Source organism: Carcharodon carcharias, chromosome 16 (genome assembly GCF_017639515.1).
Source record: "Carcharodon carcharias isolate sCarCar2 chromosome 16, sCarCar2.pri, whole genome shotgun sequence".
NCBI classification, from domain to species: domain Eukaryota; kingdom Metazoa; phylum Chordata; class Chondrichthyes; order Lamniformes; family Lamnidae; genus Carcharodon; species Carcharodon carcharias.
Genome location: NC_054482.1, coordinates 58,139,496 through 58,158,765, shown reverse-complemented (window position 1 = coordinate 58,158,765; position 19,270 = coordinate 58,139,496). Strand labels below are relative to the sequence as shown.

Sequence of the window (19,270 nt, the reverse complement as noted above, 5' to 3'; positions counted from 1 at the left end):
AGGGAGGGAGTTCCAAGATTTGGACCAAGCGACAGAGAAGGAATGGCATATATTTCCAAGTCAGGATGGTAAGTGACTTGGAAGGGAGATTCCAGATGGTGGTGTACCCATGTACCTGTTGCCCTTGCCCTTCTAGATGGCAATGGTCGTGGGTTTGAATGGGGCTGTCTAAGGAGTTTTAATGAGTTCCTGCAGTGCATCTTGTAGATGGTACACACTGCTGCTACTGTGTGTCGGTGGTGGAGGGAGTGAATGTTTGTGGATGTGGTGCCAATCAAGCAGGCTGTTTTATCCTGGATGGTGTCGAGCTTCTTGTGTTGTTGGAGCTGCACTCATCCAGGCAAGTGGAGAGTATTCCATCACATTCCAGACTTGTGCCTTGTAGATGGTGGACAGGCTTTGGGGAGTCAGGAGGTGAGTTACTCGTCGCACGATTCCTACTCCTGACCTGCTCTTGTAGCCACAGTTCAGTTTTTGGTCAGTGGTAACACCGCCCCCCCCACCAAAACCACCCAGGATGTTGATAGTGGGAGGTTCAGTGATGGTAATGCCATCGAATGTCAAGGTTAGATTCTCTCTTGTTGGAGATGGTCATTGCCTGGCAATATAGCTGTGTAGACCCTAGTTTAGCTCTTCTGGTAAATGGCTACTGGGAATGCCATTGTTCTAAGGCAAGTATTTCCTTATTTACCCAAATTTTTAGGAAAGCCCTGATGGAGGGTCTGGTGGCAGATCTTCAGCACCTCTCTGCCTTGAAGTTTGTGGATTTTTCTTTAATTCCAAAGTTGGATCACAGGAGCCTTCCTGAAGCGTAATCATGCAGTCAACCAGAAGCCAAACTCAGTGATGCATTGACAATATTTATTATGGCATCACCAACCACTTCAGTCATTTCCTTGAGAAGCTTTAATTGGCTTGCAATATTTTAATGGTAAAGCAACCAATTTGAGTTTTACCTCTACTCTCAATAGATGGGCCAGCTCAACACTCGGCGAAAAACAGATACTAAGTATTTGTTCAAATCATCTTTTGTGCTCTTATCGTTTATTATTTGCCCAAGTCTCCCTCCAGCTTTTCTATGTGTTCTCTAATGGACCTCTGACACATAAACAAAAGGGGCCATCCCTTTATTTTTACTGCATTCAAGTATTCTTTCCAGATCTATTTTAGCCTACTTAATTATTTTTGTTAATATCACATTTCCTTGTTCAAAAATCTTTTAACTTATTTTATAAGCCTTTAGTAACTTAATTGGCTCAAGTTACCTAAGTCCCCACAAAGCCATTGTGGCTTTCTCTCATCATAAACTCTTCATAGGGATCTCACAGGCTTCACATCCTTTCAGGGTTTTCTGGAAAATATTCTGTTTCCTTTGCATGTTAAAATAATGATCATTAAGCTCACTCTCTCTTCAGTCTCTTTTCATTTTGATAAAATGAGCCAATGGAAAATGCAGAAATTACATGCTGCTATCCTAAATTTTTTTACAGTCCCATACTTCAAATAGTGTGTAAAACAGTCCAAATCAACAAGGTGGTGGGAGCAATTATAATCAATTGCTATATCTACCCTCCAGTGGTTGTCCTCAAGCTGAATTAAGAAGCAATCATTTGAATCAGCAAATGTTTCTTTGTGGGGGTGGGGGGGGCTCCCCCATCTCTTGGGCTTGCTTCTTGTTTATCTACCTTTTAAGAATTGGATAACTGTGCTCCCCTATCATCATCACCCTACTGAGTTGAGTACAAAACTGTAGCTTCTTTATTATGCAGCTTCATTCTTCCTTTTTCATTTTAATTATTCCACATGTCAGTTTTTGCTTCTGGGTTGCAACAGTTTAATATGTCTCTCAAATTAGAAATCTGTAAATAAAATTAAAGCTATTATCCTAATGCAAATCATATTTTTTAATGATTGCAGACTCACATTCTTAATAGATAAGTTGCTTCAAATAAATGATCTTCACATTGATAGAGGTGAATGAGGAGGACAGGCTATCAGCCAAGCTAAGAACATGGCTGGACTTGTGTTCTTATGAACTGTATTGAATAGATCTGTTATCTATGATTTTTAAATGGCAAGGGAAAAGGTGTTTGAATTGCAATTTAATGGAAAAATTGTTTCAGGTTTAATCATGTGCATTGATAAATCAAACTTTAAATGCCTTAGTATGAAGGAAAAGAAATATGAAGTATTAAAATTTTGTACACCAAGACTGTGTACGTTAACTATTTTGCAGTCTTATTTATGTCCATGTTGAATGAAAAGCTTAATTGTCACAATAGTAATGTTGCCTGTGCCATAATGGAGTCTAAATGTTACTGTTAAAAGACTCGGAAACTTCATTCTTCTGTGGTCAATAAACCAGCAAAGAGAACTGTTAGAAAATGGACAAAAACAACGCAGAGTCAGTGCAATATGGTAAACGTCTGTCCATTCACTTCTGGGATCTAAGTTTGAATCTAGCGCAGGCTGAGATTATGTCTCTGCTGCTGATTTAAGGATTGTACGAAATTTTAGCCTGGTTCAAAGCTAACATGAATCTGCAGTTCAATGCTAAATTGCCAAGCATATTCCAAGATTGTAAAGATCACTATGAAAGTTCATACTGGTAAATGTAGTAGTTAAGACACATTATGACACTGTTTTTGCCATTCCCAACCTTGGGCATACTTGATTGGAACACTAGATTCCAATAAAATGGAATAATCTGTTTCCTGATACCAATATCCCTCTCTTGATGACCCAGAATATTTGAGAAGTCAAAACTGTACACAAAATTCATAACTCAGAACTTGAGTCTGATTGCATTTCTACATGAGGACTGCCTGCTACTCAGACTCTATAGCCATGACACACCATGCTGCACAGTGATGATGTTTATTTTATGCCTCAGAATTAACACTTAAATTCACCATTTCATGTTTAGACTAAATCTCACAAGATAGTAAGTAGTAAGAAAAAAATGCATTGTGTTTTCTAAGCACTGGTTCTGTACCATCATAGTATGAACTAGGAAGCCGGAGTCATTATTGAATATTCATTTAATCTGTGAATGTTGTATTTCTACTTTTTATGTATTTTCTTCCTTTGATTTAATCCTTGCAAAAAAAAAAAATGAAGTTCAGCTTTACACAGACATGTTGCTATTTACTGTTAGAAGAAATCAGTACTACAGCTGAGAATGATTTTTCTATTAATACTATTTGCCAACACAAATTATTAGACAGCAAATAATTTTGTATACTTTTGTCTTTATTTCACCAATTCCACTTTGTGAAAAAGGAAATGCTGAAATTGTTCAGTGCTGTGAATGTAAGTATTATGGATCCAGTTACTCAATTCATTTTAGCAATAAACTCATTGCATTTTATAATTTGTTTCTTGATTTTATTAATCATTGATGAAATGTTTTTATGCTTGTGGCAGTGTAAGGATTGGTCCTAGTTGATTACCTAAAGTGAAAATGAACCTGCCTTGCAAGCTTTCTCTGACCTCCCTCATCCTCAGCCGAAATCAAGAGAAACCAATATGCGCACACATCTATATAAGCAGCACTGCTGATAAGCAATACTGCTCCCTTGGGAAATGGGTACAGATAGCAGAAGGTCTGAGTAAGTTCCGGTTTGAGATATAGTAAACCACATAGTATTGAAATTGGTGGAAACAAACAGATTATCTGCTAGCAACGGGTATCGAAAGTTTGAGTCCGCTTAAGAGAAAGGACTGAATATAGAATCATCGAACAATTACAGTGCAGAAGGCCATTCAGCCCAAGGTGTCAGTGTTGGCTCTGCAAGAGCAATACACCTTGTGCCGCTCCCCTGTCTTTTCCCTGCAAGTTTATTCTCTTCAGATAATTATCCAATTCTCTTTTGAAGACCTTGATTGAATCTACCTCCGCCACACACTCAGGTAGTGCATTCCAGATCCTAACTCCACACCATGTTTTTAAAAAAAATTCCTTAGGTTGTCATTGCTTCTTTTACCAATCACCTCAAATTGATATCCTCTGCTTCCTGATCCTTCTGCCAATGCGAACAGTTTCTCCCTATCTTTGTCCAGACCCCTTATGATTTTGAAAATCTCTATCAAATCTCCTCTTAACCTTTTCTTCTCCATGGAGAATAGCTCCAGATTCTCCAATCTATCCATCTAACTGAAATTCCTCACCCTGGATCTATTCTCGTAAATCTTTTCTGCACCCTGACCATCGCCTTCAAATCCTTGAAGTGCAGTGCCCAGAACTGGACATAGTACTGCATTTGAGGCTGAACCAGTATTTTATACATATCATAATTTCCTTGTTTTTGTATTCTATGCCCTTATTTATAAAGCCCAGGTTCCTGTATGCTTAATTAACTGCATTCTTACACCTTCAACGATCTGTACACGTATAACCTCCGGCACCCCAATTAGATTTGTACCCTTTATAATACCCCTCCTGAATCACTGCACACTAAATATCTGAATACTCTGACTTCATTATGGTGTTTTGGCTTCATTTGAATTTTTGGGTCTCAATGTCACAAATGGTAATGTATCACATTATTGTGGGAGATGTGCAATGAGTGCACCCGTATCTCAACTTCAGACTCATAAAACCTCAATTGTTTGGTGAATTCAGGGAATCGAATTTAGTAGAATGCTCTCTTAGAATCTGTCTATCACCCACTATAAAACTTCCTTTCGATTTCCCAACTGTCATCTTTCTGTTTCATTGTGTTCACTTACAGCAGGATGCACTGTGTATTTATAGGATGTATTTTTAGAGCTAACATTTTAAAGAGAGGGATATAAAATTCAATTTTCTGCTATTCTAATGCAAACAGTGGCTGTGGTTAAAAGTACCTAGCCAGGTGGCAGAAAATTCCCAAATTCAACTACTGGCCTGTCGTTACTCAACTGGGCTCAGAGTGGGGATATTACAGCTGAATTCAAGACCCCTGCCTCAAGTGGCTAAAATTCAACCTTGTTTGTGGTTGCTACTGCCTGTGCTGGTGAGAGCATGCAATTGGACATTGAGAAGAACAGTTCAGGCTTGGCTTTGTTGCTTACTGTGGTCCAGAACCTGTTGTTTCCTATCCAGGCATATTTAAAGGCTGACGCACGATGGGTTAACAGAGGGTCCCCATGAAACTATACCCAGAATGAAAGTCGGTAACTTTAGGAGCGAAGGGTGAATACTGTATTGTTCTTGACATTTTCTTTTAATGGCTCAGTGATTTTTGTCAGGCATAAATCTGAAACATACAGACTAGAAAAGTCCCTAGTGCTCAATGAGTTAGGGTGGTAGCAGTAGGAGTGCAATTGACCTCAGCACTCTGGATGAGTGAAGGATAAATCATGATCAAGAATCCCCTGTTAGAGGTGTGTGTTTGGGGAACATTTAATGGAAGCCATGTTAGAGAGATTTCAACCAGGAGTTACCAAATAGATTAAGGTGGGAGGTAAGAACACATTCAAATTTTTGAGAGATAGGGAAGGGGAAAATTGAGGGGGAAGCTTTTCCATTTTGAGTTTTTTTGAATTCGGTTACTTGACCTTCTCAATTCAACACTACACAAATCTGCAACCCAAAACTGCATTCTTTCACTTCTGAAACTTTGTCCACTTTTGAACCTAAGTCAAGATGCAACCATCTCAAGACATGGGGTAGATTTTTATCTTTACCTGATAGAGCAGATTACCTAGCCTTATAAAACCTGCCTGCTGTTGATTCAATTGATTTCAGTGGAATGAAAAGTAGGAGCGGTTCTAAAACTAATGAGTTCTGCTTTGCCAGTTAGTGAAGACAAAAATCTACCTTTTAATTTCTTCAGTGTCACCTTGCCAACCTCTCTCAATTCCAATTCGTGTATTCTCCCACAAAAATCCCATAACCGCCCTAACCCCACCCCTCCTTACCAAGCCCCCTAACATCTCTTCTATTCAACCAGGCTTTCAGTCCCCAAGTGATTATTTCACTTTAGCTAATATCACCACCGTCAACACCCCTTTGACCTTTTGTTTATGACGTCTTTGGCAATCTCTCCTTTGCCTCCACCTATCACTGGCCCTCTATTCAGCTCCACCTGTCCCCATCCCCCATAAACAGCTTATATTTCACCACATTTCTATTTCTTTTTAGTTCTGACGAAGAGTCATAAGGACTCGAAATGTTAACTCTGTCTTCCTCTCCACATATGCTGTCAGACCTGCTGAGTTTTTCCAGCAATTTTTGTTTTTAATTATTTCACTTTCTGTTCTGCTTTGTATATCATTTACTCATGTCATGCAAAGTGCCGGGATGTTTTCTATAGAAATGCAAGTTATATTCACCAAACTGAATCAGCCTCCATGCGAATCGACTAATAAGCAGAGGTTTTTTTTAAAATAAGGTTTACAACTCTGTCTAATGAGTGCTTCACAACATGACAATATGCCCTGAAGGATCAATACCAAAACTTTGAAACCATGATCAATCAGTCTGAGAAAGTCTTTGTATACTTAACTCTTTCCTTTAAGGAACTTAAACATTTTCAGAAATTACCACCCCCCTGCTTAAACAAAGCCTCTAAGGAGTTCACTGGTATACAAGGACACTACTGAAACATGTCAACATGTAATTTTCACTTGGTTTTACAGCCTTATTGGTACATTTGCATAGAAAAGAAAATACCACTTTGCTTAATTACATGTTGCTTTTGTAACAGCTTTACTTAATTAAACCTACAGGTAGACCATCAAACTACCAAACAGCCATTCAAGGATCAGTGTGTAAATCCATTAGCCTTAAAGCCATTCTGTGTCTTTGTTTTGAGCTCTGTTCAAAGGTTTTCAGACTATGCATTCTGCCAATTTTTGATTATCTTTCAATTACAATTTAATGTTAGAGTATTCCAATGCAAGGAATTTATACAAATTAAGTTTAACCATGAAATGAATGGATGTTGGGTTCACTCACTTGTTCAGTACTTAAGTTAAATGCCTAATGTGGTACTATCGTGTGCAGGTGAGAGCTGCTTTAAATTCCAGCGCAAAGTTTGGAGAGTGGAACTATACCAGGTGCTGCTGTCGCCCATTTACATTTTTACCTGGCACTGTTCTCCATAAGGCAACCTCCCCACTTTCCCTGCCACTCTGGCCCTGAGCACCCAACTTTCTGCAGCTTCTCCTTGTAACCTTCCCTGCCTTCTCCAAACTTGGTTTGGTTGTGAGACCTACTTCTATCTTGCTTCCCTTCCCATTCAACTTCTGACCATGCAACTCCACTTCCAGACCCCCAGGCTAACTGATATCATCTTTTTCCCGCTCAATCAATGTCCACATCTCCCTCAAAACCATTGTTATTGTTATCACCTTGTTCTCAAAAAAAACCCTTCAGCTATTTAGAGGAGATTTGATAGAAGTGTTTAAAAATCATGAGCAGATTGAAATTTCCAACTGGCAGAAGGGTTGAGAACCAGAGGACACTGTTTAAGGTGAATGGCAAAAGAACTAATGGCAACATGAGGAAAACCTTTCATGTGACAAGCGATTAGGATCAGGAATACACTGCCTGGGAGGTTGGTGGAGGCAGATACGATTGTGGCTTTCCAAATGATAATTGAGTGCAATAATTTGCAAGGGCTACAGGGAACGGACAGCAAATGGGACTAGCTGAATTGCTCTTGCAGAGAACTGACAAGGACACGAAGGACTGAGTGTCCGCCTCCTATGCTGTAACCATTCTGTGGTTCTCTCCTTCACTTACCATCCCATATTCAACTGCTTGCTAAGGTACTTGAACATGTCACCACTTCCCAGCTCCAATACTGTATTAGCTGTGACTCTGTTGGATTCAACTCCCACTGCAGAGACTTGACAAAAAAAAATCTAGACTGACTGACACTCTAGTGCAGTACTGAAGGATTGTCTTAGGTGTGCTGAGATGGTAAATCAAGGCCTTGCCTACACCCTCAGGTGGCATAGATCCCATGGCACTGTTTTGAAGAGCAGGAGTTAGTCCCAGCACCCTGGCCTAGGTTTAACCTTTCCTTCAATCAGCCTCACTAAAATGTATTATCTTGTCATTATCATATTGCTGTTTGTGGGAGCTTGCAATGCGCAAATTGTCATCTTATATTGCAAAAGTGACTACATTTCAAAAGTACTTCATTGGCTGTAAGATGCTTAGAGATATCCTGTGGTTATGGGAGGTGCTATAAAAATTCAAATCTGTCTTCTATTCTGTTTGAATCTCTCTTACATCAAAATGACTGACCAAAGTCATTTTGATAAACCTTTGGCTATGGCACTTAACTCCAGCTCAAACTCTCTGCATTATCTAACATTGATAATGCCGTCCCCCTCCAAAGCCATCTCTTTGTCCGGTTTCTGGGACTTCCCTTTCATGGTTGAACTGTCATGTATCTGAATATAACACAAGCATCTCCAGAAATGGCTTCTCTTTGCACGTAAATCTTCAAGTATCTATCTTTGGCCTCCTCTTATACCTCCTTGGCAAGCTTTCCCTTGGTAGCATTATCCACAAGTATGGGACCAGCTCCCACATGTGTCGTGACACCCAGCTTTACAAGCTCGCATGACCTTTGCAGTCTTTCTTTATTGTGAAGCTGCTTGTCTGATGATTGGCCTTGGCTGAGTCCCACTTCAGGCTCAATATTGGTTCATATGCCAAACACTGACTGGCACCCTCTCTACCTTTTGCCTAAACTTCGCTATCAACCTGTAGACCGAGAACCCTCATCTGAGTGTAACTCGTCTGCATTTGGACCTGCAAAGCTGAAACCAGTTGGTGAGAACTTGCAGGCATCCACCAGAACCAGCAGCCTGTCTTCACCTGAGAGAACTCCAGGTTGACAGTGTCGAAACCCTGTGGATTTTATCCTTTGTTTTATAACGACCATACTCCAAAGCCCATCTCTGCAGAGAGGCTCTATCTGTTCGTCCTTTGTCTTTGTGTGTGTGTGTGTGTGTGTGTGTGTATGTGCGCGCGCGCGCGCGCGCCCTGGGGGAATTCTTTAGGAAGAGATAGATGATTGCACTTCCTGATTACAATTGTGTGTTAACCAGTACTTGCAACTTGTTAAAATAAGTTTCTGTTTTAAAATAAATTAAATTTTTGAATGAAGCCTAGCCAGAGTCTCCTCTTCTGGGTACTAGAGATATAGGTACACAATTGGCCATTTTAGTGAGAAAAGTAAATATTTAAGTTAATGGTACGGCCTGCGAAGTAGTGGGGCTTGAGATTTAGCACAATCCTCCCATCCCAGTCGCAACAGTACTCCAATTTGCTTATGTGGCTGGATTTTCCCAAGTAGAGGTGCCATATTGACTGCACAAACATGGCAATCCAAGCATCACTACATCAGGAGGTTTTATAAACCATAAGAGAGATTCTTCCATCAAAATGCAGCAGGGGTGCATAGTGAGAGGTTCATGCAAACCTGTTCCTTGGGAACTGTAACGATACTTATATACTGCACCAGCCCAACGTTTCAAACCTTTTTGTTCCAAGAAGCAGACTTAAGGGCCAGCTCATTGGAGATGATAGATATCTACTTCAAACTTTGCCCATGAGGAATTCAATCAATGAGATACAGGAGCACCACAATAAGAGCCATATGACACCAGGTGTATCATCCAGCATGTCATTCACATGTTGAAGATGTGCTTCAGGTGCCTGGATAGGTCTGGAGGCACCCCTTAATACTCGCCAGTAAGGGTGTCCAAAATAATAGTGCTGTGCTGCATCCTGCACAACAGTGAGCAGCAGAGAGGACTGCAGATCGAGGAGGACGGAGAAGCTCATTACTCATTTTCAGATGAGAATATGGAGGAAGAGGAGGATGATGAAAATGAGCACCCATCAGTAGGCCATTACTAACATTACTCCCTCTGACTACACCCAGCAGTTATTTCAGTGAGGCATCATTGAATCTTTGAGTGTTCACCTGTGTTCAATATCATCCTGAACATTTCTAATTTCTATTTGTGGATATCCCTTTAAATAGAGCTGAGGTTCAATGCCACTAGAAGAGACAAAATCAGAAGTCAACATTAATTGCTACAATGGAGTTGAGATCACAGATTCCAACCTGTTCCAGGTTCCCTCCACAGAATTTAACTTTTGAGCCAGGGGTTATCTTCAAATTAATGTCAAGACCTAACGCACTCTGAGCTCAGACAACAAGAATGGCTACCTGCACAAATCTAGCCAGTGCCTTCAGATAATGAGGGAGAAATGTCAATTTAAAAAATGGAATTTTCCAACCTTAATTTCACGCTAAGGACCTGTTATGAATTCTATATACACCCTGTTCTCTACAATCCAATTAATATATGATCTGATGTATGGACCTCAGAGTCAAAACAGTTAATTATTTTGGATTACACATGCCTGATTGTAGGGAGTTCACATTGAATCAGAGGGTGTGTAACTTACAGTACTTGTAATTTGGCTTGGATCTTTAATTAAAGCTTTCAAAATGGACACTGGTGGCTCAGTATTACACATTGTGATTAAAATTATCACATCATTTCCATATATAGCATGTAACTTTGGCTTACCGTGATTCCTAATTGTGTTTTTCAACCACACCCAAGCATTCAAAACTTTTAGAAAAGTAACCTATAGTTCACACCATTCCACAGAAAGCACATTACTGTCCCAGTAAAGACAAGTGCAGGGGACCTATCATCATGCCTGATTTCATAAATCTAAATAATGAGAAAAATGAAGGTTGCTCCCATCATAAAAAGGGAGTGTTCAAAATGATGAATTAAATTGATATAAAGATGCTCTGTAACAAATTATTTATACTGATTGAAGGGTTCAAAATTAAGCCACAGCATTTAAAAGATAAAGCTATTGAGGGGTGAATATCTGCAGAGGGTTCTCCCACTCGTCCTCCATAACTACGGTGGAAGAGTTGAGGAAACTCAGGTGAAACGGGTTAAACTTCTTTGTCATTTTTCCAGGGTTTCCACCACTTTTTTGCCATAGTTATGGCAGATGAACAAGAATTCCCCCACATGAATTCATCTCCACTGTCCAGTTGGTAAAGCACTGTCCAGAGTGCATTGGCAAGAAGCATGATTGGCAGTAGCCCTGAGGAATTGATGCAGTATTTTTAATGCACTGGTTTCTGTGAAATTCCTGCAAGTTCTACTTTAACGGCACTAGCCAATTTGTTTGAGCTCATAGCTTAATTAAAATCGCCACAGAAAAATTTGAAAAATAACAGAGAAATTTCAACTTAAAGGATTGGTCCCAGCTCTGATGGTATCCTGTTGCTCACTGTTTCAAGTCATACTTAAAGAATGACTACTTAGGAGTGCTACCAGAAAGCTGTAAGCACATGTGGAACTAAAGCTCAATAAAAATCAATAACTTCAGGAAGAGCAGAGAAAATTGGAAAGAAGACATATGCCCAAAAGCTATTAGCTGTGTTTACTTTGAGGCATATTGAGATCATGAAAGGCACTTCATCAAATTTCTTTAAATACGTTAAGATAATAGGATATGGGGAGAAAGCGGGAGCAGACTATTGAGTTGGATGATCAGCCTTAATAACGAATGGCGGAGCAAGCTCGAAGGGCCGAATAGCCTACTCCTATTTTCTATATTTCTATGTTAGGAATTAAAACAAACTAGCATATTTAAGAACTATAATGTAATTTTATGAGTTATATGCAATTGCATCAAATTAAAACTCATTTGCTTTCAATATACTTCAAATATGTTTCATCTGGGGTTTGTATAGTTACAACTCTGTGGAAAACACAGACTATGTTCATAATGAGGGATAGAGTTGTTGGGTAGTGTAAGCATTTGTAGTGCACACATACTGTTCATGCAGAAACACAAGCAAAATGGAATGCAGGGTTTTCCTTGGCTTACCTACCATCTGCCTATCCCTTTCTGAAATCAATTACTAACTGCTAAATTTTATAAACATTTTAACCTGAGACATGACTCAGAGAATACATTCCTCTAAACCGCAGCACTGTATTGGAATTCGGCCAGAAGGACAAGGTTCTAACCCATTTAGTGTTCAAGTTCCTGCCTCTGAATTAATTTCTTCTGTTAAACTTTGACCTAGCATGTCGATTTGGATCTGACTTGTGCAATCTTAATTACATCAATCTAATTTAAAGGCATACTTATTTGAACCCATTTCAGATTGCTCACCAAGTGAGCACTCTATAATATGAACAAATATTTCTTTCCTCAGTAATGTAGTACTCTCTTCTGACGATATGGGCTGCAGCATTCGACTCCATAACACCTATACTTTCAGTGCAATGGTGCTGTTTTGTGTCCAAAATGGCATCTGCGCTGTGCGCATGCCCTTCTGATATGGCCCACAATGCACATCATTTTGGAGAGGTCAGTGGTGTTGGTGCTAGGGGTGCGCACCAGATAAATGCATAGTAGGCAGATAGTAATGTCAGTCAGTGTGAGACGCTGATTTGTCTCTAGCAGTGCCATTTTCAACTTCAATGGCCCAGTTAACACCTCCTTTAACCTCACACAGCTGAATAGGCATTCAACAAGGACTCCCCACCAGTGCTATTTAAGGGAATCATCAACCACTCAGGTTAGTTGCTGATTGGTTTTGACCACTTGCTGCTGAGTTGGTAAAAATATTTGGTGGTGTGTTCTGGTATTTAAATCTGGTAAATTCTGCAGGGAGTCGGGTAGCACATGCTTCAAGGATTCTGTTCAGACCACCTGTCATGACTTCTTTAGTTTCTATCTCCCTGGCCTCAAACTCAGTGAGGAACAGCATGGTAGATGCCTCTGTTTCACTAAGGAAGTGCTTACTGAAATCTGCCACCTGTTGCAGGCAGATCTGCAGCCTCGGAGCAGGGCAAGCATAGCATTGGCAGTGACTATGGAGGTGGTGACCATGGCAATGAACTTCTTCACTCTGGACTACTTTCAGGCTGGGGCAGGCATTTTCATGATGTCCAGTTCCCCATCCATCTTGTATAAGGGAGGCAACTGATGTGTTGTATGCAAATTCAGGGGAATACATTGGCCACAATGATAAAATAATGCCACCACAAAACAAGCATTCCAAACCAAATTTATCAAAACATCCAATATTGCAGTCTATTAATCACTGTGGTCCATTCCCTCAGTGTGTTTCTTCCTTTTGACTTTATTTGGCCTAGTACTGCATTGCAGAGCTACTCCAGTGGTCACAGCATATTTGATGGGAGCCTGCTGACTTTCATTGGGGGAGACTTCAGATGGACATGCAAGATGCCCTCAAGCAACTGTAGCCCTGGAAAGCCCAGCTTCAAACTGCTCCAATTTAGCATGGGTGGCAGCAGTCTAGGCATGCTAGCTGGAGTGACAGTGGTGGGAGGAAAATGCTATCATCCTAGAGAGAGAACTGCAAGTTTGTACCCCATGGAGCCAATGCCACTCCTAGGACAAAGCTTGAACAGTCCTAGTAATCTGCTGGAGCACGGATTGTTGGACTGCTCTGAGAAGTTGTAAGGCCTTTTGAGCACTGGTATCCACAGCTATGAGCCTGCATAGCAGCAAGCTGAGCTTACGTACTTTTAGTCAGAGCTTCCAATGCAGCAATGAGACACTGGGTGGCTTCTGCTTGTGCTGCAATTGGGAGGTGGTGACGTAGTGGTAATCTCACTGGACTAGTAATCTAGAGGCCCAGGCTCTAATGCTCTGGGAATGTGAGTTAAAATCCCACGATTTCAGCTGGTGAAATTTGAATTCAGTTAAAAAAAAATCAGGAATTAAAAGCTGGTCTTGGGAATAATGATTGTCAATTGTTTTTAAAAACCCATCTTGTAATGTCCTTTAGAGAAGGAATTCTGCCGTTCTGGCCTACATATGACTCCAGACCCACAATGTGGTTGACTCCTAACTGTCCTCTGAAATGGCCTAGCAAGCCACTCAGTTTAAGGGCAATTAGAGATGGACAACCAATGCTGGATTTGTCAGTGATGCCCACATCCCATTAATTTTTTTAAATGGAAGCTGAGATATAGGCCATCAGATGCTGCATGATGGTTGGGTTCACAAATGCTGTCATGGAGTTAGCTACCACTTCTATGTTGGAAAGCCTGGGCTTCAATCTCTAGATTGATGCTGGACTCCTCCATGCCCCTTGACAATGAAGGCAGGCTTTCTGGCAGGCCTGTTAATGCATCAAGCATGCCAATCAGCCTTTTTCTGTACCTCACCCAACTGAAGCCCTCATCTGAGTCGCCTGCTGCAGAACCTATGTGTGACCACACCCTCTGGCAGGTTGCTACCTGCCCTTTCCCCTTTCTCTGGCTGCAGGCCACTCAGACCCAGTGCCTCGGATGCAAATCCTGCTAAGCTGCCCTTTAAACTATGTGCAGTGTTTATGTCTGAGCTGGTGGCTTCAAGTGTCAGCGAATCATCATGTTTCTTCATCCTTAGTCTCTTCTTGCGCCTGCTCTACTGCCTTGTTCTTGTAGATCTGAATGAAGAAGGGTACAATGATAGGGTTATGGTGAAGGGATGGGTGAAAGCAAGGGGTGCATCCATAAACCATCTGCAGTTTGTAAATCAAGAGATTGTGTGATGAGAACAAAATAGGATGTGCAAAGGAGGATTAGATATGAGCACATTATCTTCTATTGTTTCAACCCTATTGCTGGCCACAGCCTCAGTCATGGTCACTCCAGTAATGGTGAGCACCATCTCCTCTAATGGGGCGACGACATGTAGCTGCTGCTGCCTGTGATGTGTGCCACCTTGACCTGCAAGAGAAAGGGAAGTGTATCACTGGGTGTGGTACAGGGTGCCAGTCATAGTTGAATAGCTGACAATGCGCACAGGCTTAGATGTGGGTGTGAAGGAGGCAGGAGTGCTATGTGTGTAATGGTGAGGTAAAGCTATAAATGCAAGGTATGAGTCATGGTTGATAAAGAAATGGGTGATAGGTGAGTGTGATTAATTGAGCAGTTTCTGAGGCTAGTAGTTCAGTTGCAAAGATAAGGCATGTGAACATACATGAATGGTCAAGGTCAGTGAATGTAAGGTCATTAAGCTTTTTCCTACATTGCATCTGGGTCCTCAGGGCTACATTTCTTGCATTGACAATGATGGCTGTCTGGTCCCACTTCCTACACAAAGTTTGGCTGGAGGACTTCCTGGCCCACTTAATGTAAAGGAACCCCCTCCTATACATTTCAAGCACCAAAGCCTTTAGTACTGCATCAGAAAACTCGGAAGCATGCTTTCTGCCCTATGTTCACTCTTCTCCGCTTAAGGAGGTGCAGGATGGTTTTAAGTAGAGCAAGACTTGCATGAATTTGGCTCCCCTGCTGTGGTATACAGCCACTCAACAGCTCATTTATACTGAGCTGCCGAATGCTATCATTTAAATTAGCAGGCAGCATGAAGTTTGATGCTGCCTGCATCAGAAGAAAGGATGGTGGATTAATTCTGCATCGTGACCCTCATGGCCATTTTTCCGAGCTATTGAATTTTGTTCCATTAACTCTTGCCGAAGAATGATTCCTTGGGCATCTTCCAAAACTTCTGTTATGATTACATGTGATTATTGGCAGAAAACGTCAGAACCTATTTGACCCAGGCAGTGATGGCAGCAATGAGAATAAAGGATTGTAGCTGAACATAAAAGGTAAATACTGCAGATACTGGAAAACTGAACTTTTTCCAGCACTTGCTGTCTTTATTTCAATCAGGCAGCATCTATGGAAAGCCAGAGGTAGGGTTAACATTAATTCAGGTTGATGACCTTTTGTCAGGGTTCTGACAAGAGATACTTGATCTGAAATATGAACTGTACTTTCCTGTCTCTAAAGATGCTGCTTGAACAGCTAAGCATACTCTTATCCTCAGATTACATGCACACAAGCAGTTCTAGTAGTGGTTACCGAACAAGGTGGGGACATGGGCTGTATTTTCCACCTCTAATCCTGGGAATCTTCATCGCCAATTGTAGCATCTCTTCATCCATTCATGCTGTCTGTTAACGCATTGAGGTTGAACATACAATCTTCCATATAATTATTTACTATCTTAACTAGCTGACCAAACTAGGAAATCAGCCAGTTTATATTCACCACTGTATTCACAGGACACATGGCCTTTGGAGGTATTGATGTAACATTAATGAAGTGGTATATATGCATCAGGATATCATCTTGCAGAAGAGAGTAGTCACTAAATGCAAACATAAATGGGCACTGCTGCATTTTGTCCTGGTCACAGGCAGCCTGCGTTCTTACCTGTACAAAGCAGTGGTGTGGTTCTTATATTGCTCATCTATGTAAACTGTTCCCTGACATAGGGGAAAGTCCCTGGCCCAAATGCGATTTAAAAATATACCACAATGAAAACAGGCTGAAATTAGAACATGGGCAATCCTACTGTACTGTGTTGCAACTGCTTCCAATTAAAACAACCCAGTAATGTGCAAAAAAAAATGCTTCAGCTGTGTAGATGTTGGTGAATGAAAGTGTAATAATCTTTACTAGCTGGTTAAAAAATTATAGTCGATCCTTTCAGTTAAACATAAATAATATAAAGTCCGTTTATATAAATCGCAAAATAACTTATGTAATTTCATACTAAGACAAAACAGCAAAGAAAAATTATATTTACAGTTAAAGTACAATAAGAATCCTTAACACATTACGTTTTTTTAACTTTCCCCTCAGGTCCGTGACATTTTGTAATTAGTGAACAATACTGCATTTTCACAACTAAATGAAGTGAAACACTTCTGTTATCCATCCGCCCAGTTTTGTCGAAACAAGTTTTTTTTTAGTTCTAGTTCCCGAACTGGAAAGTTGCAATTCCCCGCAATTCTTCCGGCAGTTCTATTGCTGTCTACTATGAAACCAGCTCACCCTTTATTTGAGTTCCCGTCTGCTTACTCATCGTCACAATTTCCAAGCACAAACTGAAGCTGAGTCATGGTCCTGCGTTCAGAGAAAATAATTAGAGTCGAAACTCCAGTCAAGCCCGCCCTCAGCAACAAAAATCAACCTTAATTTTGCAGTGCCAAGTTTTCGGGCAGCTAACGAGAAAGTCTTCTGAGCAATCCCTTCGATGCTCTTACATCCAATTTTATGATTAAACGGGATCATCGTTCGGGCAAGTTGATGATTGGGACCCACTGATCCAGATAACGACTTTCTTTGCAAAAACAGTTGACTTTGCTGAACGCTGCATCTTTCCATGGTGCAACTTGACTCTGAAGTAAATAAAAATAGTCATCCTTTTGGAACAAACAGCATTAACAATTTGCATCATTAATTAACTCCACATATGATCCACATTGGCTAGTCACATACACGTCATTCAAACAGAGGAGCTACTTTACGCCATCTATTGGTGCAAAACTTCAAACAAGAAACATCAGTTCATCTCCGAGTATCGTCTACATCTGACCACAAAAATCAAAAAACAGTTGGGCGTCTTTGCAATAAATTGTTTAGTCTGCTTCCAGGGGGGTTGCACTAGTTAATTAGCAATAGCCTAGACTTATTTCAATCAGTCTGAACAGTTTCATCTTGTCCATAAATTGCATAATTTAAACCTTCACAAAAGCAAAATTTCTGTCAGTTTTTGTTTAAAGATGATGACAGTTCTATGCCTCGGTTGTGGATTTGTTATTATTGTTCTTAGAGTAATACTTACTGTGACCAATATGCAATGGAGATCTTTAGGTTCGCCTGTACCGTCCATCCCGCCCAAGATCTCAGCCAGACGGTGCATATTGTTCACCCTCATGATGTTAATGTCGTTTTCGCAGCAAAAGGCTTGGATCAGAGTAAAATGAATTTGCAAAGCCACGTCCAGATCGTCCTCTTCCTCCGTGGCAAGCAAACATAAAACAACGTTGTCAGGGTCCCTGTTGAAAATCAGAAACAAAATCCAGCGGTTTTCAAATTTTTAATATTTTATTGCAGTTGCGAGAAAAGAAACGTGTAGGAAGCTTAGTTCTTGATGAACACTTACGCGTTTAGAAGTTTTGCTGCCTCATACACTCCAACTGTGATACAGCCTTGCGCTAACGCGGAGCTCAAAACTTCTTCCAGAGCTTTTCTCACCACATCCATCCTATCAGCAGAATCCCTCATCAAAATAAGGAAATCCCTCATCAAAAACAAGAACAGAATCGAGCTCCAGAAACTAACTATACCGTGTTACAATCGCCTCAAGCAAAAGCAAATTTGCGAACTTCATCTTAAAAAGATTCAAATATGAAGAGAAATTTAAACTTTTTAACCGACAGTCAATGCAAAATAAGAATCAGCATCTCAAAAAAAGACTATCCAAATTAATCAGACATTGTTGCACTTTTTCTTAAAAAAAAGGTTTAATTTAAAATGCAATCGATGAGTTGTGTAGCATTATTTTTACCTGTCTGTTTTCTGATCGCCTGTGAGTTCTTCAAAAGTCATTCTGTTTGTAGGTTTGGGTGAGTTACTCAGGTTGCTATAGGTTTCTTTGCTTGCAAATAATGCACCAAATCACTGTGACTGCTGCCTATGTCTCCCCCTGTAAATCCAATCGCTTCTGTCAGCTCCCGCATTCACTTCAACCCTCGCGAGCAGAGGGTGGAGCCACAACCAGGGCAGGATTTTACAAGCCCAGCCCACCAACCCCCGGCTCATTTCCTCGCGTACTTGCACACTCGCTTCGCCATTGGTTCCTTTGCCTCATGCTAATAAACCCATGGCTCTCTCTGCTGGGGCCAAGAGGTCAGCCTGATGAGGGCGGGAACTCACCGCCTCACTCACATTTCATTGGATAATAGTGTTTGTCAATCAGCGCGCATCCCTGTTGTGATTGCTGGTGTTTATGGTTTGCAGGTTTGCTTTGTGAAATTATATGCAGAAATAGAAACAGAAACAACTGCCTTTGTAAGAGTCCTACTCGAAACGTTAACTCTGTCTTCCTCTACACAGATGCTGTCAGACCTACTGAGTTTTTCCAGCAGTTTTTGTTTCAGATTTCCAGCATGCGCAGTATTTTGCTTTTGTCTTTGTAATTTGCTTAAAACGAAGTATGAATTTAAAAAACGCGCATAATTTGTAGATACAATAAACAAACCTACCCTGCAACAACTATCACCAAAGGGCAAGGGCAACAATGTTAAGGGAATGAGATCAGCTCCACATTCACTCCCAAATCACGTCGTCATAATAGTTATTTCTTCATCATTGCTGAGTCAATATCCTGGAATTTCTTACACTTCAGAAGTAGTACATTGACTGTAAAGCACTTTGGGAAATCCTG

At 40.7% G+C, this 19,270-nt stretch overlaps 1 protein-coding gene across 4 annotated transcripts; it reads right to left on the bottom strand.

Annotated features, from left to right (window-relative positions):
• Positions 1-16,470: 16,470 nt before the first annotated feature.
• LOC121289119 (growth arrest and DNA damage-inducible protein GADD45 alpha-like) lies at positions 16,471-18,567 on the bottom strand. 4 transcript variants are annotated; one of them, XM_041208175.1, is made up of 4 exons: positions 18,392-18,567; positions 17,987-18,124; positions 17,666-17,879; positions 16,471-17,219 (listed from the first exon to the last, which is right to left on the bottom strand). In XM_041208175.1, the coding sequence occupies exons 1-4, from the start codon at positions 18,430-18,432 to the stop codon at positions 17,109-17,111; spliced, it is 504 nt and encodes a 167-aa protein (XP_041064109.1). In that variant the 5' UTR covers positions 18,433-18,567; the 3' UTR covers positions 16,471-17,108. The 4 variants fall into 4 exon arrangements, with proteins under 4 accessions (XP_041064109.1, XP_041064110.1, XP_041064111.1 ...); XM_041208176.1 differs by having other exon boundaries at positions 17,987-18,103; XM_041208177.1 differs by having other exon boundaries at positions 17,987-18,088.
• Between the last annotated feature and the right edge of the window lie 703 nt (positions 18,568-19,270).